This window comes from Lingula anatina, chromosome 1 (assembly GCF_051362555.1).
Source record: "Lingula anatina isolate TDL-2025a chromosome 1, LinAna3.0, whole genome shotgun sequence".
Lineage (NCBI taxonomy): Eukaryota > Metazoa > Brachiopoda > Lingulata > Lingulida > Lingulidae > Lingula > Lingula anatina.
The window spans coordinates 60,226,368-60,252,192 of record NC_141767.1 but is presented as its reverse complement, the minus strand read 5'-3'; the positions used below and the strand labels follow the sequence as shown (position 1 = coordinate 60,252,192).

Here is a 25,825-nt window from a genome sequence, read left to right as displayed (position 1 = left end):
TGTCTGCGCCCATGAACTGCGTGGGTTAATACAGCGAGTGCATTCGATTGGCGTTTTTTTTTTCGTTTTGGCACTATTATTTTATGGGGGCATTTTAAACTAGGGCTTGATGTTTTTTACGCGGTAGCCTGATTGTGATAGCTTAAATTTAGCCTGCAATGGCGGACTTAAGTAACGTTCCAGTCATCGATATCCACGATGACAACTTTGAAGAAATGTGGCCGTCCGTGGTGCTGGCTCTCAGGACGTCCACATTAGTTGCACTGGACTTGGTGAGATAAAGCGACACTTGTACCTTTAACTATCAATGTAAATTGAAAACTGCTCTTTGTTGTAGGCGGACTATAAACTCTTAGGGCAGTTACTCGTTAATCAGATATTACGACGTCCTTGGTGAGAGTAAAGGTATTGTTAAGCAAATTTATTGTATATTATGATTGTATGCCAATTAAATGATCGTTATGTGGATATGTTGAATTTCTAGGAACTGAGTGGACTTGGTAATAGGAAGATGTTGACAGCTAAGTAAGTGATTATGCATTGCAGTATTGTTGTCTGTTCTCTGATAGGCCACTTCAGTGAAAGCATTCACTGAAGTTGAATTTTTATGCGTTTAAGTCCAAAAAGATAAAACTGATAATTATAATATCATGTGAGTTATGCTATATCAATAGTACCTTGTGGAAAATGAAGATTTTGGAGACTATTTTTAGATTATTTTTCTGCTTTGTCTCAGTTTTTGGCCTTACATGCAAGGCTATTCCCAAGGCCTTTTAAAACCCTGTGTTAAAAACTCTCGGGGCTATAAATATCCACATCCTGGGGTAACTGTGCCCTCCATCACATTTTGAAGCTTAAATTTATCATTTGCAAATAATAAAGTCATTTTGTATCAATTTATGATGTTTTACTCTTTTCATTCCAGCTTTTTCAGTGGTGTTCTAAAGCGCTTATATGTGTAGTTTGTAAGTGATGCCACATATACTCAGGAGAGTTTCTAACACTGGGTATTTGGTGGCCTTACCTGTGTGTTGCATGTAAGGCTAAAAACTGAGGCAATGTGCTGAACATATATAGGAGAGAGGTGATCTGACAATTCGATGCAAAAATTTATAGCTGAAGCCTGAACTAACATAGTGAACAGTTGGTTTTGTTCATGATACATGATTTTGTTTCACTACTGTAGATGGTGTTCTTTGATGGCACAAAAGCGGAAGCCCTGCCCTCGCCCTCATTAGTGGGAGAGACTGGATGTCATGCTGGAATATACTGTAAGGACCAGCAAGTAGCCCCAGTCCCTGGTCTTTGTTGAGAGTCAGGCTATGCTGTTGTATCTTAGTTGGTTTTGTTACCAGAATTAACAGATCATCTTTCTCTTGTGTTTTTAATGGTGCACAATAACATACATGTACTCTAGCATAAAAAGTTGATATTAATTTAATACCAGTTTAACTAATTTCATCCAGGTCAATAGATGATCGATATTCTGCATTGAGAGAAGTGGCTAGGACCAGATCTGTACTCTCTGTAGGCATATCGTGCTTCAAACAGCAGCCAAGTAATGACCTCCAAGTGACTTTTTTTGTACAAACTTACAATATCACACTGCTGTGCAGCGAAGATTATGTGGTGGAGCCATCTAGTGTGCAGTTTCTAGTGGACCATGGGTTTGACTTCAACAAACAGTATTCTTTGGGTGTCTCATACTATAGGGGGAATGATAGGGTATATGTCACACTTTGCTAATATATATTCGATGTAAGGATTTTTAAAAAATGCACGTGTTGGCTCCCACATGTCACCCTGAGCTTCAGAGATAACTTGACACTAACCTCTTCACTATAGCCCATCTTCATCGTGTCAAGTTACCTCTGACGAAAATAGTTTGACCTAGTTTATATAAGCCAATCGAATCCATGTTTCAAAATTTTTCACCAAAGTTTGGTGAAAACGCTGATTGGTTGACCGTCAATCGGCAATCCTCGGCTGATTCCGCAAGCTCCATGCTAACAACATAGTTATTGTCGAGTGCGGAGACATCCGAGTAGTTCCGAGTGCATAACCGTACACAAAGAAAGCATGGAGTATATCGGAATTGAAACCAGAGCAGTTTGATGCCCTGCATAATTATCTACTGAGGGATGATGTATTTTGCGTGCTGCCCACAGGTTACGGCAAGTCCCTGATATTCAGCCTTATCTTTGATTGGTCCGGATTTGAACAAAGCGCGCTTTGACTCGTTCGCGTTCATTGGCTAGATCGTTCAATGAGGCATTGAGTGCGGGCTTTAAATTTGATTGGCGGGCGGCGGAGGCAATCGAATGTGGTCAGAGGTAACTTGACACGATGAAGATAGGCTATAGTGAAGAGGTTAGTGTCAAGTTATCTCTGAAGCTCAGGGTGCCACATGTGCTACATGTGCATCAAATCATTTTTCATGCGTCAAATCGTTTTTCATTAGATCATGGATCATTTTTTTGAAGGCATATTAAAATAATTATTTGTAAGAATTACAAAAATTAGGCATGTCCAAAGTTCACACATATACAAGATGTTTTAAAAGTTCTTTAAGTCAATGTAACAGTCTGCATTGTATGTAACTTGATCACTTTTTATGCATTCTTTCAGGCAGGAGACACAAAACTGAGGACAGTCAGGCAGCTGATATCAGAGCTGATACTGAGCAGAGTTCCCATCGCTTTCCACAATGGAATGGTAGACTTGATCTATCTCTATCACAGCTTTTATGCAGAACTTCCTTCAAAGCTGTCCACTTTTCTCGCAGATCTCTCGGAGGTCTTCCCAGCAGGCATCTACGACACAAAATACATCACCGAGTTCTCAGCCAGGCTGCAGGCATCCTTCTTGGAATATGCTTTTAGAAAATGGTGAGTTTTCTTGATAAAGTGGATATTTAATTATAGTTCATACATGTATTTTACAATCGTCAGAATTACTCAGTGGTATGTGTGGTAAATACATGTATCCTTCACAATTCAAAATTCATTTAACTTTATTTTTACACTCAGCCAAAGAGACAATGCATTCAGTGCTTCAAAAGAAGAGAATTATGTACACCTCCAGTTTCCGTCCTACCCCTCGTCCTTTCAAAATGTGAAACACAAGTATATTGGACTACCGGGTTTCAAATCTGTTTGGACATCAGAAGAGAAGAGAAAACATGCATCCAGTATTTGTCAAGTCTTTGCAGTAAGTATTCACTGCACAATTCATTTTTGTCTTGCATTTGCTTTAATAAAGATGAAATTTGTACAAAATATTTTACCAGAATACAAAACGAAAAAGTTGAATTTACTGATCTATCCTTTGCTCATTTGACTGTGGTGTGTTAACTACGTGCTTCAATATTTTATAGGCTCATGGTTGGTGTCCTTCACTGAGAAAATGTCAGAAATCCCACAACATTGACTTAATACTGGACTGTGAGGAAGAAAGGCGAGGGAAAAAGAGAAGAAGAAAAAGGCAGAAAGGTCAAGCTGCTTCCATGGAAGCTGAGAGACATACAGATGACTGTGATCAAAGTGATGCAAACAGTGCAGATGTTGACATGGAGTCAAGCCATGTTCTATCCAAATGCACCAAATCCCAGAAAGATGGAGAATTTCATAATGCAAATGAAGCTGTGAAGCAAATTCACTCCAGTTCTGTTCATAATAAAGATACTTTACCATCTTCTAAACAAGATAGCCCAAGTAGCCTGACTGCCAGTCATTTAGAAGGTGGAACTCCTTTAAGCCAATCACAGTCCAACTCAGGTGGACACAGGGCTGGATTTGATGCCTTTATGACTGGTTTTGTGCTAGCAAAATATGTTGTCCAGTATGGCAATACTTTACATACTGATGAAGTTTACAAGATTGGTAATTTTGGGATGGACAGTTTTGCAAATAAGCTGCCACTTAGTGGTAAAGACATTCCTTTACAGGTTACAAAGAGTTCTTTTGCAAAGACATCCAAAAACCATCAACAGAAAATGGAACTTTTGCAGAAACACAAGGAGAGTACCACTTGAGCAGTTAGTTTGAATACAGGAATGTTTTAATTCAAAATTTTAATTGACCAGTATATTAGACTTTATCTATATATGAGCATAAACTTTTGATTCACCAGCCTTTTAATAAATATCAAGTTGAGTTGATATGATAGTGTTCCATGTCAATTACTATGTCGAGGTCATTTTTTATATAGAGACACTGTGTGTACATATTCTGATTGGTCTGTCTGCCCATGTGGCCGTCATTGCCACTGCAGTATGACACATGACGTTCGTCCCAGAACTTCCAAACCACATTTTCACTTTACTTTTGGATTTGTTTGGCAAAGAGACAGGTTGCTTTCAAAAATCAGCATGATTGGTTTATATTTATGATAATTATTGTTTTTGTGTTTTTCAGTGGCTTTTATATTACATGGAATGGAATCAGTAGTTAGTTTTCCAGTGTCCGTGTTACCTGTAGTACATAATGTCGAAATTGGCCAAAACATTTTTGTGCACTTTCTGCATGACTGAACATTTGATAGCTTTGCTGTCTAGGTTTTTTCACTTGGTACGAATACCTTTTATTGTTACTGAATGAGTAGAAGAGTTGCAGTAGGCACGATCCTGTGATAAAGTGACAAAACTGGATTCAAAGAATGAAAAACCAAAAGTTAAAAAAGTACTCCAGTACTAGTTATACGCAGTTTCTAGTCAGTTCAGGTGCAAAAATTTTAGACGTGCATTTCACAAAAATTAAAGGCTGGCATCTTTTTTTCTCAAGTCTTCAAGATATATATGAAGTTAATTTTTTGCTACAAAAGTTGACCAAACGTCACCAGTTTCAAATAGGATAGCTTACATACCAAAAGGCATCTTTTCATATTACTTGAAAAATATTTGAACAGATTTTTCCACTTTCTTTTTATTTGTAAAATAAATGGGCAGATAAGTAGGTTAAGTTTACGCCCAAAAGTTTAGGGACTTTATCTCTTGGACTGTCGACTTTATTGGAGTTGTATAAGAAACTAATAGTAGTATTTTATATGGGTTACTGGAAATCCATGCCCTACTGTCGTTCGGTTCATATGCACCTTTAAAACCAAGCCAGTGTAAGTCAGCCTAAGCTTCACCTGAAACAAAACAAGTTTGAAAGGGAAAACATAACCCTTATCTAATGGCTGGTGCTTCAAGCACTAAGATAATTGTATCAATTTTAATGCACTTCAATACTCCAAGCTCTTCTTTCTCTTAAAAGCAAAATTCAAGTGCATCACGTTTGAAATGCCAACTTCGGGAGAAAGATACAAGCACTTTTCTACTACATGCAAGTGAATTATCAAGACAGCTTTTAACACTAATACTTGCATCTCAGTTTGCATAACAGGAAACTGAAAAACAACACTGAACACATAGAAAGCATTAATGTATTTGAAACATGAATATAATTTCCACAGAACAAAAGTAAATGACTAACAATTTCTAGATTCAAGACATAGTTGACTTTTGGCATTTATATATACAGACTAATTTTTTTTATGTACAAATGAATGCGTCTTTATTGCTCTTTTCCAGGGTTCACAGCATTCAGTGTATGCAGCAGTTAGTTTCATGATTTATCAAGACATGATTGAATATTTACAACAGATAATGAAGCCTTTCAAGTGATCAGAACATGCAGCACTTTTTTGTTTCTTGCATTAGCACCAAACTCAGATCTGTTCCCTTCAATAATGATGTGTTCAACAAGAATTTCTACAATTTAAACAGCAGTCTCGGTTGGTTTGGCAGCATTTTCTGAGGTTGTACTGTCAGCAATCTGAAAAATATATTGATTCATATCTAGTGAATGGTTCATCATATTTAATGAGCCCCTAACCGCACTTAAATTAGAACCTAATCATTTTTAATCCATTAAACATTACCCTTGAAAAATACCTAGGTCACTGCCAATTACCATCAGGGCAACTACTGTCATTCCAAGTTAAACATCAATAAAATGGTTATTTCACTCCTTAAAGCCAAAAGCTTCTGATGAGGGAAGTATCTGTGATAAAACACTTGGTTTACTACCTTTTCTTCAGCATTCCCATTAATGGCATGTCCATTGACTTTTGGCTTCTTATTTTCTGCATCACCACCAGCTTCCTCTTCATCAGGCTTCCTCTGTGAATACAATATTACTATAAGTAAATCTGCCTTCCCTTTAAAACCCACTCTATGTTACTAATGGGTTAGAACTATTCGATGTACATATCAAGAAGAATAAGGGGAAAAAACTGTTCAAAATCAACATATATACAATTCTTTATTTATCGTTATTCTTTATCTACTGTTCTAAAGCTGAGTAAGCACCCAGAATCTTACCTTTTTTCTAACACTAATTTCTGTGGCTTTTTTCACTGCAATCTAAAATAAAGCAAGCCACATAAGCACTGTGAAAAAATTATTTGATTCTAACCTCTTATTGTTTAATATTGACTATGAGATATCCTTTTCCTTCTCAAGTCTTTAAGATCTTAATTATCTAATCAGGCAGCAGAAGAGGACCCTAAAATATCTAGGCATGAAATCATTTTAGCTCAGAGGTTGAACAAGCTCAGTATAGGATTGTAGGCACTCACCGACTGAGCTGGTTCAGCATTACTGGGTGCATCAAAAGCAGGTTTCTCAAATCCAGTTGCTGCCTTGGCCATATCTTTGATCATATCAAGGTTTCTCCTCTCTTCCAGGACATCTTCCATCTAGAATGTAAATCACTGAACTGCATAAACATGTTAATATACACAAATACAATAAGAGGAATTCATGGACTTAAGGATGTAGATAACAGGGGTAGCTATCTTCTAAACCGGCCAAGATATACCAACATGTTACATATCAATAGAAAGCTTATTTCAACAGCTCTTCATTTCATATCCTTATTTTATTATGTAATCGTTACGTAATGAGATATAATGCTTAATAGGTGTGCTCAACATGATCTTTACACCTTAAAAACTAGAAGTCCACTACAAATGGACATGTGTAGACAGCTTGACTCGTGAGCCCTCATAGGGATCAACAAGAATGCGCCTCAAATTAGCGATATGTGTTAAATTAGCAGAGATATCAAAATAAACTTGGCTTCCAGTTCAACGAGACCCCCTAGTCTAACTAAAGCATGCCTAAGTTGAAAAAACGGAGCTGATGTTATGAAATCCCAGACACATACTTTCAGACAAACCTTAGATCTAACGAATGAATACCAGCTTTCATTGGTTGAGAGTTCTAATTAATTTTGACACTGGTCTAAATCGTTCTCTTGAAGCCATAAACTGAAGCGGAGAAATCAGCCTTTTAGTGCTCCCCGGAGATTCCAACGTTATATAATCAGTGAGCTGCATTGGCAAGCTGAGAAATTTAGTTATTTATACTGGTTCAGCCCTCTACTCACTGCCTATGTAACTGTCACTATGTCTTTCATCCATTTTCAACATTATTATTGAACATTTTCAACCGGAGGCCCCCTCCATGTATTGACAGCAGCCACCATGTTAGTCGTGACGTCAGCCTTCTTCACCACGTGACACCTAGGGGGAGTGCCTTTGCCCATATACGTCTCATCTATATGTCTGCTTTTTAAAGCTTTAATAGATCGTCAGAATTAAGTTCACTGATAAATTCAAAATTAAAAGTATTGTTTGGCAAGTGAAAGCGCGACGTTACCCACAGAATGTGAAAGGTTAGCAGCAATCTAGTACGGGAAATATACAGCTGCACAGTGGAGCTGCCAATCAAACACATATATGGACAAGTGTGACCTACTTTAAAACTCAGACACGCTACCACAGGGGTAAATCAGCAATTAGGCTAAAATTATGGGTTTATTTGTAAACTTCCATTATTTTAAGATAGGCTGATATGTAGTTGATATTTCATCTATCTAATACTGACAAATTCAGAAAAACACCCAAATTTTGACAATTTACTGTTATCTACATCCTTAAGAGGTTCATTGGTCAAACTGTCCCAAATTACATTTAGAAATGTAACTTAGAAATGCTGATGAATAACAATGCATACAGTAATTTAAAAGTAACATTGCCTTTTTAATGAATCAATATTTCTCACGAGAACTTCAACACCCCACAATATGGCATTACCTTTGTTTCAATGTCAGGAATGATTTCCTTTAGATCACCAAGTTCCTTGCGTGCTGCGACTATAGGATCATCCCCTGTTGGAATTGCTGGGGGAATAATAATAATAATAATAATAATAAATGAAATTTCAAGTTGCGACTTTTCTCAGTGAAAGTGATCCATACATAGTCACATATCAACTGATGTCTCCTTTTTACAAGTTAATGCTCTTTATGAATTTCATCCTGTTAGTAAAAAATTCCCACACAAAGACTCCAAATGAAAAACTTACCTTTCCCTTTGTCCTGTGCTTCAGCCTCCTCTACCTTCTTGGTTAACATTGCTAAAACATTTAAGATGCATGTTTTTAGAGTTCCACTAATCCAAATTCAAAATATTGCAAAGAAGCAGATGATCGTTCTTAACAACTTCGCTACTGCTCAAGATCAACTCACATACCAACTGAACTTTATGCAACGTACCGATTCTATTCTCTAAGACTTGTTTGGCATCTTTATAATGTTTTAGTGATTCATCAAACTGCTTGTTGAAAGAGAAAGCCAAGCCAAGTTGGTATTGTCTGCATAGAAGTCAAGAAATCACAACAGTTTGCATAAAGTATGATATCAAAAACCGTGCCAATATCCTGTAAAATATTAATCTTAATAACAGACAGTAAATATTAAGTAAAGGATACGTCTCTGCAATCAATCTATCCATGGGATCCAAGTTTTCCTTCTGTATATTCAGGCATTTTGTAAAGTCTTCGATTGCACTCTCATACTGTTCTGTAAGGAACAGCAAATATATTGTTGGCCATAACATGATGATAGACAGCAATTTTACAATTGCAATATACAAATTGCAATAAACTGATTTCAACTATATTCGTTTTGAATTGATAATTTTATCTCGCCCACTCTTAGCAATATCAGACTGGTTTACTTTGAATGCTTTCTCAACTCTGCAATGTGAATACAAAACTTCAACTAAATATCTACACCCTATGTAATGGGTACAAAACATGGAAAGGGGCATTTACCAGTTTCTAGAGCCACTTCACCCAAGGCCAAATGTGCTTGTGCTGCCTTCAATTTCATTTCTTTGCTTTCTTGCCTGTAAATCAAGAAACAATTACATTTTAATTTCTGCACTTAAACTACAGCACTGTTAGCTTTATAACATCGTACACACCACAACTATTTTTATTTTAGGTCATATGGGATGACCAATAAAACATATACAATGTCCAGCTACATCTATCACCCATCTTCTATACAGACACTTACTTCTCATATATGACCTTGGCCAGTTCCAACATTTCCCAAGACAGCTGAAGGTTAGGTATGTCATCAGGGTCTTCCTGAAATGAGATAAACAATATATTAGAACAGTTCAAAAATTCATTGCAAACAAAAAATCCAGACTTCTGTCTAGATAAAATGGCAATAACTGATAAGAATAACCAAAACAAAAAGTAATAAAAAAATTTGAAAGACTCAGATTATGTTGAAATTGTAACCACTTCTTTTTCTCCTGCATAACTGACCAACCTAAAAACTTCAACAAATTCTGTGTACAGTGTACTCTGAGATATGTTGTCCATTAAAAAACGGACTGAATAGCCAAAGTTGATGAAAACCCCTTTCATTAGTAGAGGTAACTATATTCAGAAGACTTTCAGAAAAATCATAAGTCTACTGCACAATAATACACATTTTCATAATTATTTCTTGAATAACTTTTAAAAAATGTTTCTACCTCATCTTTGTTTTCTTCTGCCCCATCCTCAACATCTCCTTCCTCTTCATCCTCACCTTCCTCCTCTACCTGTTCCTCTCCTGAAAATTAAATTAGCAGTTGTAATAAAATCTGCCAAACGTAAGAACATTTTCCTGAAACAAAACCAATTATTCTTCACAGTTATTACCCTAAACATACAAGAACTTGTCCAATGCTGTACCTAGTGTTAGACTCCATCAAAAAGTCCTGGGGCCCCGTTTCACGAAGCAGTAGTTAGTCAGCGATCGGTAGTTAGCCTCTCGCTACTTATGAGTGCTGTTTCACGAAGCAGTCGCTAGTTCTCTTGCTCGTTGTGTCGTTGTTACCTTGGATATGTAACGACTGGTCAGACCAGTCGTAACTAGAGTTTTGTCATACGCATGCTTAATGAATGAAATAGAAAGGTTGCTTAGTTACCGTTGTCTGTCGTATCCAATATGGCGGCTACCATTGCTAACCGTACCGCTAAGACGTTTTCATGATATGCAGAATCTATTAGAATATACACAGGATGATGCGATTTCCAAAAGGTTGCGGCTTGCTGTGACAAAAAGACAGGCAAAAAGGTGACGGAGATCCTTTACGACAACCTCAAAGCAGATGTTTTATGCATTTCCAGCCGCCAAAAATTGGAGAGTTAGTGCTTTTGTGACACTTTTACGCAAGAGTTCCACTCCCCGCAGACAGTTTCGAAACTACCGTGAGTAACGAGATAACCAACGACCGGACTTTACGACTGAACTTAATGATGAGTTAACAACTGTTTCGTGAAACACCCCTTAAGTTTTCTCGTTAGCAAGATAGTTCAGCAGTTAGTTGTTCTAACTAACGACTGCTTTGTGAAACGGCCCCCAGAGCACCCTACAGACTTTCCTGGCCAAGTTTGGTCTGCTGAACTAATTACTGTTTGATAACAATATATAACTAAGAGAAGCAAATCTCACAGCACGGGATTTCCCTCAAAAACAATGGATAAAAAGAGGTATCTCATTATTTTCTGAACTAAGCTTGCAATCAAATAAACCGTTGAGGCAATTTTAGTTAGATCAGCAGAATTTGACTAGAAAAGCACTTAAAGGGCAAATAGTGTAATCTAGAGCAGTGATTTACATGAAGAGAAAAAAAATCAAGTTCCCAACAGTATAATGCAGTTCTTCAGTATACATTTTATAAGAACGAATGAAACAAAAATACTTCAAGCATGCTCTTAGAGGTAATTTCACTTGCAATTTTCAACATGCAGTTAGCTAGAATAAAAATCTAGGATTAAATTACATGCTCCAGTTAGTAACTACAGTAATTACTCGATGTTCTCAATGGGGAAAATTGTGAATTTTACAGATGCTGTATTTTTTTTCATAAGATTAATAATATTTACCCATTGAAAAGATTGAGTCATTACAGTTAACAATGTAAAGATGCTATATGCCATAAAACATTGATCAGTCAAAACACATTTCGCCTTTGTAACAGCTGCATTAGTAGTAACAATCAATGAAGATGTCCTGAAGATGTCAACAAAAGAAGTCTTGGGGAGATGCAGATAAAGCAAAAATGTAAACTAAAAAATAGCATGCTGGGTCACATGATATCTGAAGCACCTTCATTGCTGTCTGCTTTGTCTGTTTCCATTTCTTCTTCTGTTTCCTTATCTGCAGACTTCTCCTCCTGGGTTATCGTTTCCGTATCTTTTTCCTTTTCTACCTGTCCAGATTCCTTTTCTTCTTCCTTTTTCTCTTTCTTGACTGGTTCTTCATTTTCCTTGTCACTCTGTTCTTCTGCAGCTAGTGCATCTTCCTTTTTTTCTTCCTCTGCACTTTTCTCCCCTTCTGTTGTACCATCTTTTTTCTCTTCTGCTGGACCATCTTTTTTCTCTTCTGCTGTAGCTTCTTTATTCTCTTCTGTCGTATCTTCTTTTTTCTCCTCTGTTATACCCTTTCCCTTCTCTTCTGCAATACCTTCTTTATTATCATCAGTGCTGTTCATTTCAACATCCTCTGTATCTTTGACTTCCTTGCTTGTATCATCATTTTTCTGCTTCTCTTCAACAGTTCCATCAGTCTTCTTTTCTGCTTGTTCTTTCTCTACATCCAACAATGCCATGGCTTCCTTTACTCCTGTTGCTATCTTTTCTTTTTCTTCACCTAAAGAGGATTACACAGTAAACTAATAATAAATAATCAACCATCACAGTTAATCATAATATCTTGCATTAAGTACTAAAAACACACACAAAGTACTAAAAGCCCTCTAAATATCTTTCTAAAGAATGTTAACTGATACAGGAGTAAAGATAAATGCACTATTGCATTTAACAAAAATGCTTATTGCCTTTGTTAATACAAGAATATTTAGGACAATATATCATGGCATTAGATATGGTAAGTTAGGCAGTTACAAACAGGGATGAGACACCCATTTAGTGAAAAAGTCAGAAAGTATAGCATTGGGTCCAGGGGGCTGCCTAGGCCAATGACATTTTGGTCTCCTAAAAAGGCAGAAATCTGACAATAGTTAAAAAACAAATCCCTGTACAACATGCTAAGCACAGTTATCAAAGCCATACTGTATCTGCCATACTTGTCAAGCTGAAGGAGACTTAGAAAAAATATTCAGAAGTTGATCGGTAAGTGAGAGGGCAGACATGGGGAGACTGCCTGTCCGACTGGTCATGACTGCTCGAATGTCAGAGAATCTGCAAGATTTTTGATATTGTAAAGTCCTCAGGACTGGCAACGTTTATGAGAAAATAGAACATGTAAACACAGACTACCGGAAATAAAATACTAAGTTCAGGCCAGCACAGAATTGGGAGGACCTGCTGATTTTTTTTGCTGTGCTGATGAAACTAAAGACATGACCTCTGCTCTGAAATGAAATATCTTACTCTTTTCATGTTGCTGATTAATTAATGACAAGGAATGGGACTGGATTAAAAAGAAAACAGTTTGACACACCCCTTCTCACAAATAAACACATCTTTGTCAAATGAAAACCAAAACACTTACTATCTATTTCTTCTGGCTTTCCAAAATTTTCATCTGTGTTTGCTTCTTTTTCTTTCTCTTCTTCTTCCTCATCCTCTTCAGGCACTAAATTTTGACAAAAGAGTAAGATGCACATAAAACTTACAAAACTTACATTATGATACAATAAACAATTATAAACAAAATTAAATGCAGTAGACAAAATTTTAATCTTAACACTTAAACATTCAATCAAGGAAAACAGCAGGTGAAATATTCAATATCGATCTATACTACACTATTTCAACAACTACCTCCTTGCAGTGCATTTCCCAGAACGCCATTTTCCATTCTGGCCAGATCTAAAAGAGCTTTGCCATAGTAGAAATAGGCATCTCCACACTCATTAGATGTTTCACCATGTTTTTCAGCACTGAAAGTAACAGGAAGACCACTTTACAGCTAAAAGTGAATGATCATTCTTATACTCTTTCTTTTAGGCACTTCCAGGAATTTCATATCCACCATTCTGAACTGCTGTAGCTGCAAGACTTATCCCATGGGCACAAGCAAATATAATGTACAAAACTAAATAGTCCTAAATTACTTGAAAGATTTAATATTTCAATCACTGAATTTTTCAAAGTTTTAGTGGAAGATTCTGTGTTCAACATACTTTTATCACTCTACTACTTTTATAGTAGTACAATCCAACTTCTAGATGCAAGAATATATATTATTTCGAAAGTCGACAACTTCAAATATCTAAGAGAGATAGTGACAATTTTTATAAATATTAATGGTCTATCAATCCATAATTGATCAACAACGAAAAGTCTTGGGCAAACTTTCGTGAGATATCCAGCTGTAGTATCAATAGACTGATTATTTGAGACTTACAGTAAGCGACAGGCCTCTTGAAGACAGTTGACAGCAGCAGGGATCTCTCCACAAAGAAGATCCCTTCGGCCCTTTGCAAGCATATCTGTTGGATCCTGGTTAGGACTGTAGTAAAATGGATGGTTTATTAAAAAATATTCTTAAAGTAAATAGTACATGTATATATACACTAGTACTAGTAAGTTCTCTTAGCACAACTAATGTTAGGAGAACCATTTCAAATAATAATATCTTGCTTAAAAAATAAAGAGCACAAATTTCATGTGTTAGCACTCCTATTCATGACTTTTGATATGCACTGGCTGTGGTAATGCATAAAAGCAAAAGGTTCAAAAAGTTTAAAATGACAAGCATGCACATCCATTGTGATCTGGAAGCTCTCAAATCTTTATTTTACTTCACATCTCAGCTCTCAGTCCTGTAAAGCCATCAATTTCCTGTTGACAGAGCCATGTGTAAAGTAAGATTCATCTTGGTGTCTACCTGTTAGGCTATCATGGAATTAAGCAACAGGAAAAACCAAAAATGGACCTCTGCATGTGTAAGGTAAGTCAAATAATGAGACTGTGAAAGCAACTTACTACACAGAAATGTGTACAATAGAAATTGCATAGCCAATGTCATTGTTCCAGTAACTTCCAGAGTTTGCAATGGGGTAAGAAACAATTTCGAACAAATTTTTGGAAGTTTGTTGTCCGTAGCCATTGCCCTTGTGAAAGCATATCTATGATTTTGCAGCAACATAACTGATAGGCAAGCAGATGATCTTACATTATTCACTCTCTAGATCTCTCTAGACAGGAAAAATTGGTTGGCTTCAAAGGCATATGGCAGTTGAGGCAATGAGAGGTAAAAAAGATTTGAGAGCGGTCATATCATGGTGGATGTGATAGCATTGCCAAAGACATTAAACAGGACTGTGCTAATACATGAAAATTGTGCTAAAAAGCTTGTGCATTATAACTTCAAAAATTATTTCACTTAATTCAAACTCAGAATATTTCGCCCAAAATAAAAATGAGTGCCCTGCCAACGTTGGAGGCATCCCTATCAACGACAACGAAATCCATTTCCTGGAAAAAGTGGGGTTCACTTTAAACGTCTGAGAGGTAATCCATCATAATCCATTACATTGAAGATTCGATTTGATTACCGAGCAAAATTTCCAATATGAGGCGAGCAACGTTTTTCAGAAGTCGAAGGAATGACACTGACACTGACGGTAAAACAGCCCTTTGTTCTCGGAATATTTTCCGACTTATCGCTCAAAATGACACACAATATTGAATTGAAAGTACGATAAAAATGACAATATTACATTTCTGGTACAGCAGATGAGCTTGCAGCAACGTCAGTCATGGCGAAGGAAATTCAACAAAGTGTGACAGCAATGTAAACTCCACAAGCATGGAAACTTCGCGCCTTCTGTCTTGAATCCCGCAAAATTTACGTCACTCAGGTGTTTATATTCTCTAAACTCCAAATGATATTATATGCACGTTTGTTATTTTGCCAAATCTGATCATTATTTCTGGAATTTGAGTGCAAATTTGTTAATTTTTTTATGCCAGAATTTTTCAGAATAACAACCAAGTATACATTTTAACCAATACTGCCCATAAAATTACTGAAAGCTTGAAGAGTATTCCTCCATGTGCAAATCGAGGTAGCCCCAGGTGTGACGTCAAACATTCTCCACCATCTTGGATCACATTGTGTGTGGATAAAGCAATCCACTTCTGTTTGTCATTTTAGTAAGTATTTCTTGGGTGATGTACGTTTATAATCATTCAGCGGGTAACATAAAGAGCTATGTATTAAGATGTTTGTTGTACTTATAGTCACTTATGTGAAACTTCACTTATTGTTAGTTTGGAGTAATTTGAAGTCTCAGGAACCCACGTGTGTCAGACTGAGCTGTGTATGTTGATTCATTTGGTGTAGATCAGACCTTTTTTGAAGTAATTTGTTGGAGGTGAACTGAATTTCGACCACGAAGAAACATTTCCTTGACATATATGGATTGCCCAGTACTCGTTCATCAGTAGACCTTCTTCGTTAGGTAGCTAAAGTCCTTTCACAAAGGTGATCAAAATTGATTGACAGGAACAGTCCCTGTAAACGAGGCCCATGTATGGTACTGTTTTTCGAGTGCAGTGCCAGGTGCCTGTTCTATTTCTGTGATATACACTTGACGAATAAGTTATTTTTCGTCACTGACATCTAGCATACTGACAATCAAGTTAAATGATAATAAGAACAGGTATTTCACTTAACGTTACTGTTTATTAAAGTGCCCTTTACTGCTCTGATTGTGAAGATTTAAAAAATCTTTTCTTATACATCTGTGTCAATTGGGATATCAAGAGAACAAATTTGACAGAATTTTTTTGAAGGGTTGATTCTTGAGAATTTATATTTTCAGAAAAACATAATGAATCCCGAAAAATTAAAGAATTTACAGTCCCAAGTTAGGATAGGGGGTAAGGTGAGTATCACAGGTTAGAACATTTCTTCGAATCCAAGTTATTGGTTCCTCCCATCTTGGCATGAGTTATCTTATCCATGGTAACTTGTGAATAACAGTGGAGGAAGAGGAAAGGTGGATCGTCTTCGGTGTTGGAACTTGTGCCATGTTCTAAAACTGTCCTCTAGGTTCACTACAAAATGTTATAATAATATTATTAATTTTTAATCTTAAAGTTTGCATAAAATATATTTTTAATTAGTTACATTAATTCCATCATTTTGGCTTTGTATTTTACTGGGTAATAACTAATTCGTGACGTCAATAATATCCCAGCCCTCTGGTGCCCATCAGGTATATTGTTGTAATTATGTATCTTCACATAAAATAACATGGTATTCAAGTTTTTTTCTATTGCATCGTTACATAACTTGCTTTATAATATCCTTTTAAATTTCTTTATTTATTTTCCTGGACTTAGGTTTTTGGTAAAGTGAAAATGCTAGGAAAAGTGGAATTAAAAACTTTGTTGGACACCATCATCTTTATAGAGAGGTTGTTGGATGTACTGCACCTCCTTTGGGGAAGCTGATAAAGTTTGTATTTTATGTCAAACTGGCTTGTTGTCTTCAATTGTTAACAAATTGTTACAGGGTACACCAAGAAGGAAGAAGAAGGCAGTCCACAGAACAGCAACCACAGATGATAAAAAGTTACAAAGTTCCCTTAAGAAATTAGCAGTAAACAATATACCTGGAATAGAAGAGGTGAGATTGCATTTTTCTATATAAAATGTGAAGCACTTAGAAAATAATTACATGTTTTATTGAAATGACTTTAATGCTGTCTTTTACATATTATGTACTACATTTGGGGTTCTTTATTAAACAAGATGATTATAAATATACCTGCCTTACTCCGTAGGTAAATATGATCAAAGATGATGGACAAGTAATTCATTTCAACAATCCAAAAGTACAGGCTTCACTAGCTGCCAACACATTTGCAATCAATGGTCATGCAGAAACAAAACGTAAGTTTTCTTGGGATCTAACAGGGCTTATATAATCAATTCAGAACGAGAAGTAGTTTCTTTGCACGTCTTGTATGGAAATAACAGGAGAAAGAGTGTGGTAGTAAAAGTACAGTCCCAAATAAGCATGGATCATTACTTGAGAAGAAAGTTGGTCTCTAATTGTGGCATTCTTTCCATAGCAATTAATGTGCTTATTGAATTACAGTAAATAATGAAAAATAATCATCTTTGTGAATTTAACTTTGACTATGTTTTAAAACTGTCTCCTATATTCATTAATCATTAATTAAATGTTTCAAAAAGGTTGTCAACATTTTACACACTACCTGTAATTGTAGTGAACATTGGAACAATCTGTAAAACTGTTATTGCATATTAAAGTCAGCTTAATTTTAATTCCCCTTTTTTCATCTTCAGAGATCACAGAGATGCTACCAGGAATCCTCAATCAGTTAGGAACTGAGGGTTTGACTAATCTCAAGAAATTGGCAGAGAGTGTAGCAGGCACTGGTATGTTTTTGAATGTTAAAAATTAGGAATTTGGGGGGGGGGGGCATCATTGTTCACACAGAAATCTAAAAAAAAAAAAAAGAACTGTTATCTTGCTCTTATTAATATAGTTTTGGAATGATAATGCTTGTGTGTGTGTGTGACAAATACTTAACATTGGTTATATTTTGTTTTAGCTGCTGGAGATGGAAATAAACCTGCCACAGATGAAATAGATGATGATGATGATGAAGTACCAGGTGAGATGATAAATAGATGCAAATTCTCTTTACCTTTGCATTTGGCATGATAATATTGTCATTAGTTATTAAGTTGAACACCAATAATTTTAAGCAAGGCTCTTAAAATCGTATATTTTTCTTTACTGCTCACTTAAATTAATTTCTCCCCAAATAATAATACAAAAGAATTTATATTGTATAAAATGCATTTGCTTGCTGCAGATTTGGTTGGTACCTTTGATGAAGCATCAAAAGATGAGAAGGACTCTGCTTGAGTAAGGACCTGCTAGCATTGCCAGGACATCGGATGCAAGCAGAATCACCAATGCAACAACATCACATCTGTGAACTAGGACTGCTTGTACAGAGGGCGAGATGTGTGTTTGTGTGTACTTTCTGTGACAAGATGACAGTGGCGAGATGTGATGCCGCATTAGAAGCCAAATACAGGAGAAATGACATAAATGATCATTGATGCAGACTGTGACTATGTTTTTGTATGTAAACCCAAGATTAACTCTAAGCATGATTGCTCTGCTTGAAATATTGGGAACAATTGTATAAACTCTTTGTATAATAATATAATTTTAACCTAATATTTCGGGTGTAATAAAATAAAATAAAAAAAGAAATGGTTTTTTAATAGTTTCATGGTCAAAGAGTGCTTGTTTGAGAGTTAAAGAATGCTTAGAAACTAAAATATAAGAATCCTTTCCAACTACATCTTAATAAGTTGAACCATTTCCAAGTTGGTTTCTTATATGAATTGAATAAAGTCAAGGTGCCAAAAGACGGACCAAATTAATCACTTGTCAGCCCAAAACATCTTGGGCACTGCTCTTTGAAATTTTTAGTCTTTTCATTAATGCTGTTTGTGCAATAGCATGATAAAATGAGTGGCAGAAACTGGAGAGGGCTAAACTTAGCACAATGAAAATTACATATGTTCAAGTATCGATTTTCTGGAGGTATGACAAAATGCCCAATGTGTAGGAAGAAACTGATTCTTATAATTTACATACATAAAAGGGCATTCACTCTCACTATGTGTCCTTTAAAAAAAAGGAATGAATAAAGCAAAAAAAAAAAAAAAAGGTTAAAACTAGAAATTTTCACCAAATTTGCCTACTCCACTTAGTACATATTGTGTCCATATAGAATTTTGTTCCATAATATTCAAAACTGACATTCAAAGCATTTCTACTCGGTTATTCAAAAAAGTGTATGATGGTTCAAATAGTCTGGTGATCTACAACAGTTACACAAATATTTAGAAGCTGCATCAATAATTAGTGCATTTTCAAACTTTACCTCCATGTATTGTCAAGATATTAGTTTATTTTGAGGTTGCTCTACATTAGGACTCACTTTTGACAATTTGTCATCATCAGGCCAGATAAAATGTCTGAGAGCAAGTTGTAGAGGGGGCGGGGGCTTTAAGTCTACAGTGACCATTTATGCGGTGTGTCATAGAATGTCCTCTAGACGATATACATCACTGAACCAATCACAGCTTGTTACTTGTCCAATTGATATGTCAAAGTATTTTCAATCCTACGTATAAAGATCTTCTGTCTCGTATTTCAGTTCTTCTAAGTGGTCGTTTATTCTGTCTATCACCTGCCGCAAGCTGAAATTGGGACATAAAATGTTAGAACAGTTGAAAATAAACTAACCCTATGCATAAATCCATAAAGCATATATTGGAAGTAAGGTGGGGGTTGCATGGATTTACATCTTCCCTGAGTGAGATTTCAATCCTGCCTAGGCATGTCGGCAATTTGCCTTGACTGGCATCTTTACTGTGACAGTAAACTGTTAGGGGGTAATTATCTTTTCCCCCTAGCTGATTTTGTAGGCATGACAGACATTTAAGCTGGTTAAGTTGAGAGCAATTTAGTGAGACTCCCCAGGGAGTTAGACTGATCCAGATGGATCGAACTAGGCAAGGGAACCCAGTCATAGCAAAACTTGTGCTTTTTTTAGACTAGTATATATTATAGGGTAAGTCTCAGTCATCCCTTTCACCTTTGTTTGGTTGACTGCATTCCTTCCTTGTAACTATCATCTTCCGGAAAATCCACAACATTCTGAGCATCTATCTGTAGCTTGGCAGTCTGAAAAGGAAGACATACTTTTATTTATCATTTTATCTATTACATTTACAATACCAGATGCAGCACAATAAATAAGATATACTTTTTAGGTAACAGTGAAATATTACTTTCAAATGAACCTACATGTAGCCGTGCAAGTTTTAGTCATCAAAATGGAATTTACCCTTGTTTTGTTGTACTAACTGATCTTAATTGAGTTTTAAACCCATAAAAACTGTGTTTAGCACTATTTTTTCATCATGTGGATTAAGCCTACTGGAAAGATATAAATATTAGTATATTTCCTCACATCTTTACTTAACTCCAAAATGCACCTTGAGAGAAAAGGTATTAATTCCATTATTCTGTTAGGATGCAGCATGTCTTTTGGAAACTGCAATGGGCTATACCTACATGTACCTAATGTATACCTACATTTGAAAGATGGAACAAAAAAGATTACTATAAAGACATCAAGTGTTTAATTAAAAAGTGACTTTTTTACATGAAAAGACACATACCAACTCCAATTTCAGTTTTTCGTCATCCTGAATTTTAACAATATAATTTCCAACAGCTGGTAAACCATGGTCTTGTCGCAATTTCTTTTCAATCCCGATTATTTCTTCAGAAATGTTCTTAAAAGTTTCAGTGATTTCATGTACAAGCTGCCTATACATTGGAAAATTGTACTCTGGTGCACCAGCTAAATATGCTTGAAATCCTCTGAAAAACAACATGACACTGACAATTAGATTCTGCTGAAACAGTGTGTAGATTCTTTAACATAATTCGCTTTGCTGGTCAAATCCTAGTTTTAAATTACATCAGTGATGATGTATTTGGTTAAAACAGATAAGAAGTACAGAAAGTCTTAATACTGAGGCAATATATTTGTACATGACTATTTGGTAGGTTTATTAAAGTTATCAATAACATTTTTAAAGCTCTAAGAAACAAGGCAGCAAAGCTGTCAAATGTACAGACAAAAAACAGAAAATAAAGATGCAAAAAAAGGTCATTTTGTCAATTTTGATGCAATAATAAATAATGCTCATAATAGCACTGTCAGTCAACACTGAATTTTAATCATGCACAACAGGTAACATGGTCAATAACAGGAGCGGACCCTGAGATATTTTCTGACAGTATTCCAAAGTATCTATGTTGATCCATCCTCCATTTTGATGGTCTTCCAACAGAAAAAATAGATACCAGTCAATATAAACTTAATAACCTGTCTTCAAGAAGACCCAGAAGATGGTCTCAATCCACCCCTTCAATAAGATTACAGTTTCAGGACCATGAGAGACTATAGTCACATGATGAAAGTCTCAATATTTGAAAAATGATGACAGTGCATAAAATAATTTTATATAATGTTTAAAGACATAAAAACAATACAATTGCTTATGTGGAAATACAGAAAATGTGCAGAGCCTCGAGCGGATGAGAGTTAAAAGTCACAAATGCAAGTGTTTGAGAAAAAATTGTAAAGGAAAACATAACAAAACTAGAAAACCACCGAGAGTGCAGACCTCTGCCAAGGCAGCAATTGTTGATTATTGTTGATTATTGATTGATTATTGAGCCAGACCACCACTAAAAACTAATCATTGTCCTCTTTGGCCCAATTCTGACAGTTCCTGAAAATTTCAGCAAAATCGGTCCATAACTTTTTGAGTTATGTTGATGACAGACAAACAGGGGTGAAAATATAACCTCCAAGGCAGAGCCTGAGGTAAATATAATTTCAATGAAGCTGCTATTCAAACTTTTAATCTTTGATTATATATATATATATAATAACCTGCATAATTATCACTGCTTCCTTAATATTAATCTAGCAGAGAGCTTAACTTTTGGGAGTTTACAAGGAAATATCAACAAGTGTGCTTTATGTAATCTCCTTTATTGGCCTATCAATTAGGCAAATGACTTTATAACTCAGAAATTAGCTAAGTGATACCCAAGGGATATTAACAGACTGACCCTCTCAAAGGTCTTTCAGGCCCATAAGTCACATCTTAAGAAAAGCACAAAACAATAATGCACAAAATAGGAGACTACCAATTCTGATGCAATAATACATTATGTTTTACTGCACAGTCAACATCAAATTTTAATTATGCACAACAGGTAACAACGACGAAAGTAAAAGCATAAGGCTTCAGGCCCATCAGAGTTCAAGTTTATACTTAGAAAGTGCCAGAATGAGAAAAATGAAAATTTCACATAAAATTGCATAAATTCAATAATTCAATAATAAATGATAACCCAATTGACCTGGCTTTCTAATTTGAACTGCATGCCAATCCTAAAAATCATACTTGTAAGATAAAAATAATAAAAAGTAACACAGTTTTCTTTTCATAATGTTTGCAGTAGCAATGCAAAAATATTGTTGTCAATTTTGATGTAACATTACATAATAAATTATAGAATAATTATCACCAAACTTTGATTATTGACAATAAATAGCATGGACATGTAGAAAATTTGATTACCATTTGGCTTCATGTCCATGGGAGCTCCGAGTCCCACAATGAATATGCCAAAAAGATAATGAATATTTCACTAAAATGTATAACTTCCAGAAAAAGAAGCCAATTAGACTGCTTTTCCAACTCATTCTGCATTTTAGTCCTGTGTTTCTTTTTTAAAGGTTTGACAGTCATAACACGGTTTTCCCATAATGCTCATCATAGCAGCAGCACCAAAAATTGTGTTTTCTTCTATTTTGATGCAATATTACATAATGCTTAACAGCATAATGACCATCAATTTTTAATAATATAATATTAGTAACATGGACATTCAGAAAACGTGACAAGCAAAGGTCTTCAGGATCATGGAACTTCAAAGTCACACCTTGAAAATGCCAATAAGTGAAAAATTAAATTTTCACAAAATACTGTTTAACTGCCAGAAAAAATTACCAAACAGACTGCATTGCCAACTGAAGCTGTACTTTAGACCCATGTTTCTTTCCTGTAAGTTTGAGAACGGTAATTGACATGATTTTTGTTAAATGGTCATTATGAGAGCAGTGCCCAAAATAGGGGTTTCTTCAAATTTTGATGCAATATTACATAATGTTTAACAGCATAATGACCATCAATTTTTAATAATGGAATATTAGTCACATGAACATTCAGAAAACGTGACTAGCAAAGGTCTGCAGGCTCATGGAACTTCAAAGTCACACCTTGAAAATGCCAATATGTGAAAAATTAAATTTTCACAAAAAAACTGTTTAACTGCCAGAAAAAATTACCAAACAGACTGCATTGCCTACTGAAGCTGTATTTTAGCCCCATGTTTCTTTCCTGTAAGTTTGAAAACAGTAAGTGACATGGTTTTTCTTAAATGGTCATCATGGGAGCAGTGCCCAAAATAGGGGTTTCTTCAAATTTTGATGCAATATTACATAATGTTTAACAGCATAATGACCATCAATTTTTAATAATAGAATATTAGTAACATGAACATTCAGAAAACGTGACTAGCAAAGGTCTGCAGGCTCATGGAACTTCAAAGTCACACCTTGAAAATGCCAACATGTGAAAAATTAAATTTTCACAAAAAACTGTTTAACTGCCAGAAAAAATTACCAAACAGACTGCATTGCCTACTGAAGCTGTACTTTAGCCCTATGTTTCTTTCCTGTAAGTTTGAAAAAAGTAAGTGACATGGTTTTTCTTAAATGGTCATCATGGGAGCAGTGCCCAAAATAGGGGTTTCTTCAAATTTTGATGCAATATTACATAATGTTTAACAGCATAATGACCATCAATTTTTAATCATAAAATATTAGTATCATGGATATTCAGAAAATGTGATTAGCAAAGGTCTGCAGGCTCATGAAACTTCAAAGTCACATCTTAAAAATGCCAAAATGTAAACAAGACAGCACTGTTCTGAAATGGGTTTCTTTCCATTTTTAACATTTTTTTAACATAAAACAAAATAAACAGTTTGTTGCCATTTTTATATGACCAACTAAGAAAATTGATGAGATGGGAAAAATATCAATAGAACAGTGTTTAATGTCCAATTTCCTCCATTCTGAGATTCTGAACATAGTGGATGATTGAATCTGACAAACTGCAATGATGAGTTTATTACCGTTTTTGACACTTTATTTCACAATACACGATAACAAGTTTACCATCATTTTTACACAATCAATTAACAATGTTGTAAAGATGCAGGAAACATCAAACAAACACTTTTACGTATCTTATTAGTTAAATAATGAGACTGTTAACATGCCTAATAATTGAATCTGAGGAAATGTGAAAAAACAGCATAACTTCTAAAATAAAGGCCCGATCATGCTGATTTTCGAACTTGACCTGCGTATTATGAATATCCATCAGTTCTCTTAGTTTCAAGCCAAAAGGTAAAATGTTATTTCACTTATCGTGTTATCGGTGTTGCATATATGCTGAGAAAAGTGAAAAAACAGCGTAACTTCCCTAAAAATGACCCGATCATGCTGATTTTCGAATTTAACCTGCGGATTATGAATATTCATCAGTTTTGTAAGTTTCAAGCCAAAAAGTAAAATGGTTTTCCACTTATCGTGTTATCGGTGCTGCATATATGCTGAAAAAAGTGAAAAAACAGCATAACTTCCCTAAAAATGGCCCGATCATGCTGATTTTCGAACTTGACCTGCGTATTATGAATATTTATCAGTTCTGTAAGTTTCAAGCCAAAAGCAAAAACGGTGTTCCACTTATCGTGTTATCGGTAAAAGTGCACGACGGCGATGACGGCGACGACGGCGACGACAGACGCAGATGATGGCTATATGTACAGACACATCTGTGTCTGTACATAAAAAGCATGAATTAGAAAGAGTTTTAGATACAGTTGTATGCAAAAAAAGATGCAACCACATACTCATCAAATAGTTGGTATGTTTGGACTCTTTCTTCCTGGAGTGCATAAAACTTCTTCAACAAATCTAGGGCATTAGAAACCTCAGGGAAAGAAACGGTTAAGATTCTTAATAAGAATAAGATATAATATATACTTCACTACAAACATTCACCAAAGACTTTTTCTCGTGCAAACAATTGTGCTAACTTAGCACTCCTGTTTGCTTTTTCATATACACATATCCACTGTCTGACACAAAAATAGCTTGTATTTACTGAATTCTCCTATTTCAAGGGACAAGAGTACTTGTTTGCAGCAAATGTAAATTACAAAATTTCAGAGGCTCTGAAATTTGTTTTCAGTCAATAATGTAAAAATAGGAGTTATAGAGGCAGAAAACGGACAAGGGAATATCAGCATACAGTGTATACAATGTAAGTCTAAGGGCAAATGCTCAGCCCTTTTTACTAGCTGAGAGGTAAAAGTATCCAAATTGATTTATCTCACATCTACTATCATACCGACTTACAATCTACACGGGACCGATCTACACTAATCTACACAGTACATAGTACAAAAAAGAAACAATTGATTTGAGAGGAAAAACCTCAAATTCAAAGAAAAATCAAAATAATGACAGCGATTTTCTACCATGTTCCCCTTTTGGATTGTGTGCATAGATGGCAAATCCTTCGGAAATTTCAGCTAACAATTATCAAAACTACATTCTGACGGAAACACATGCCGATCATAACATATCCCAGCATCCCTTGTTTAGATGGGCACCCCTAAAATTGAGCGCACTGTGTTTATTTTTATTTGTAAAGTATAGAATA

General features: G+C 35.5%; 4 protein-coding genes and 1 non-coding gene across 5 annotated transcripts; 3 read left to right on the top strand and 2 right to left on the bottom strand.

Annotated features, from left to right (window-relative positions):
* Window positions 1–100: 100 nt before the first annotated feature.
* On the top strand, window positions 101–4,159 carry LOC106171444 (target of EGR1 protein 1). The gene is made up of 6 exons (XM_013551795.2): window positions 101–272; window positions 485–525; window positions 1,467–1,725; window positions 2,629–2,888; window positions 3,030–3,210; window positions 3,377–4,159. Exons 1-6 carry the CDS (start codon window positions 159–161, stop codon window positions 4,031–4,033), a joined length of 1,512 nt encoding a protein of 503 aa, XP_013407249.1. The 5' UTR covers window positions 101–158; the 3' UTR covers window positions 4,034–4,159.
* A 1,251-nt stretch (window positions 4,160–5,410) lies between these two features.
* Window positions 5,411–15,272, bottom strand: LOC106171432 (protein HGV2-like). The gene is made up of 16 exons (XM_013551785.2): window positions 15,088–15,272; window positions 13,770–13,874; window positions 13,184–13,302; window positions 12,912–12,995; window positions 11,505–12,047; window positions 9,883–9,962; window positions 9,411–9,484; window positions 9,164–9,237; window positions 8,819–8,909; window positions 8,604–8,701; window positions 8,414–8,464; window positions 8,143–8,228; window positions 6,622–6,741; window positions 6,365–6,406; window positions 6,071–6,163; window positions 5,411–5,816 (listed from the first exon to the last, which is right to left on the bottom strand). Exons 1-16 carry the CDS (start codon window positions 15,126–15,128, stop codon window positions 5,760–5,762), a joined length of 1,758 nt encoding a protein of 585 aa, XP_013407239.1. The 5' UTR covers window positions 15,129–15,272; the 3' UTR covers window positions 5,411–5,759.
* An 83-nt stretch (window positions 15,273–15,355) lies between these two features.
* LOC106171453 (transcription factor BTF3 homolog 4) lies at window positions 15,356–18,643 on the top strand. Its single transcript, XM_013551807.2, has 7 exons — window positions 15,356–15,523; window positions 16,195–16,257; window positions 16,890–17,003; window positions 17,161–17,269; window positions 17,690–17,782; window positions 17,959–18,021; window positions 18,226–18,643. Exons 2-7 carry the CDS (start codon window positions 16,204–16,206, stop codon window positions 18,276–18,278), a joined length of 486 nt encoding a protein of 161 aa, XP_013407261.1. The 5' UTR covers window positions 15,356–15,523; window positions 16,195–16,203; the 3' UTR covers window positions 18,279–18,643.
* LOC112042260 (small nucleolar RNA SNORA57) lies at window positions 16,305–16,437 on the top strand. The gene has a single exon (XR_002886458.1). It is a non-coding gene; the product is annotated as a small nucleolar RNA SNORA57 (small nucleolar RNA).
* Window positions 18,644–19,094: 451 nt separating the features above from the next.
* LOC106171459 (required for excision 1-B domain-containing protein) lies at window positions 19,095–25,786 on the bottom strand. Its single transcript, XM_013551821.2, has 5 exons — window positions 25,641–25,786; window positions 25,011–25,090; window positions 20,621–20,825; window positions 20,032–20,120; window positions 19,095–19,633 (listed from the first exon to the last, which is right to left on the bottom strand). Exons 1-5 carry the CDS (start codon window positions 25,665–25,667, stop codon window positions 19,558–19,560), a joined length of 477 nt encoding a protein of 158 aa, XP_013407275.2. The 5' UTR covers window positions 25,668–25,786; the 3' UTR covers window positions 19,095–19,557.
* Between the last annotated feature and the right edge of the window lie 39 nt (window positions 25,787–25,825).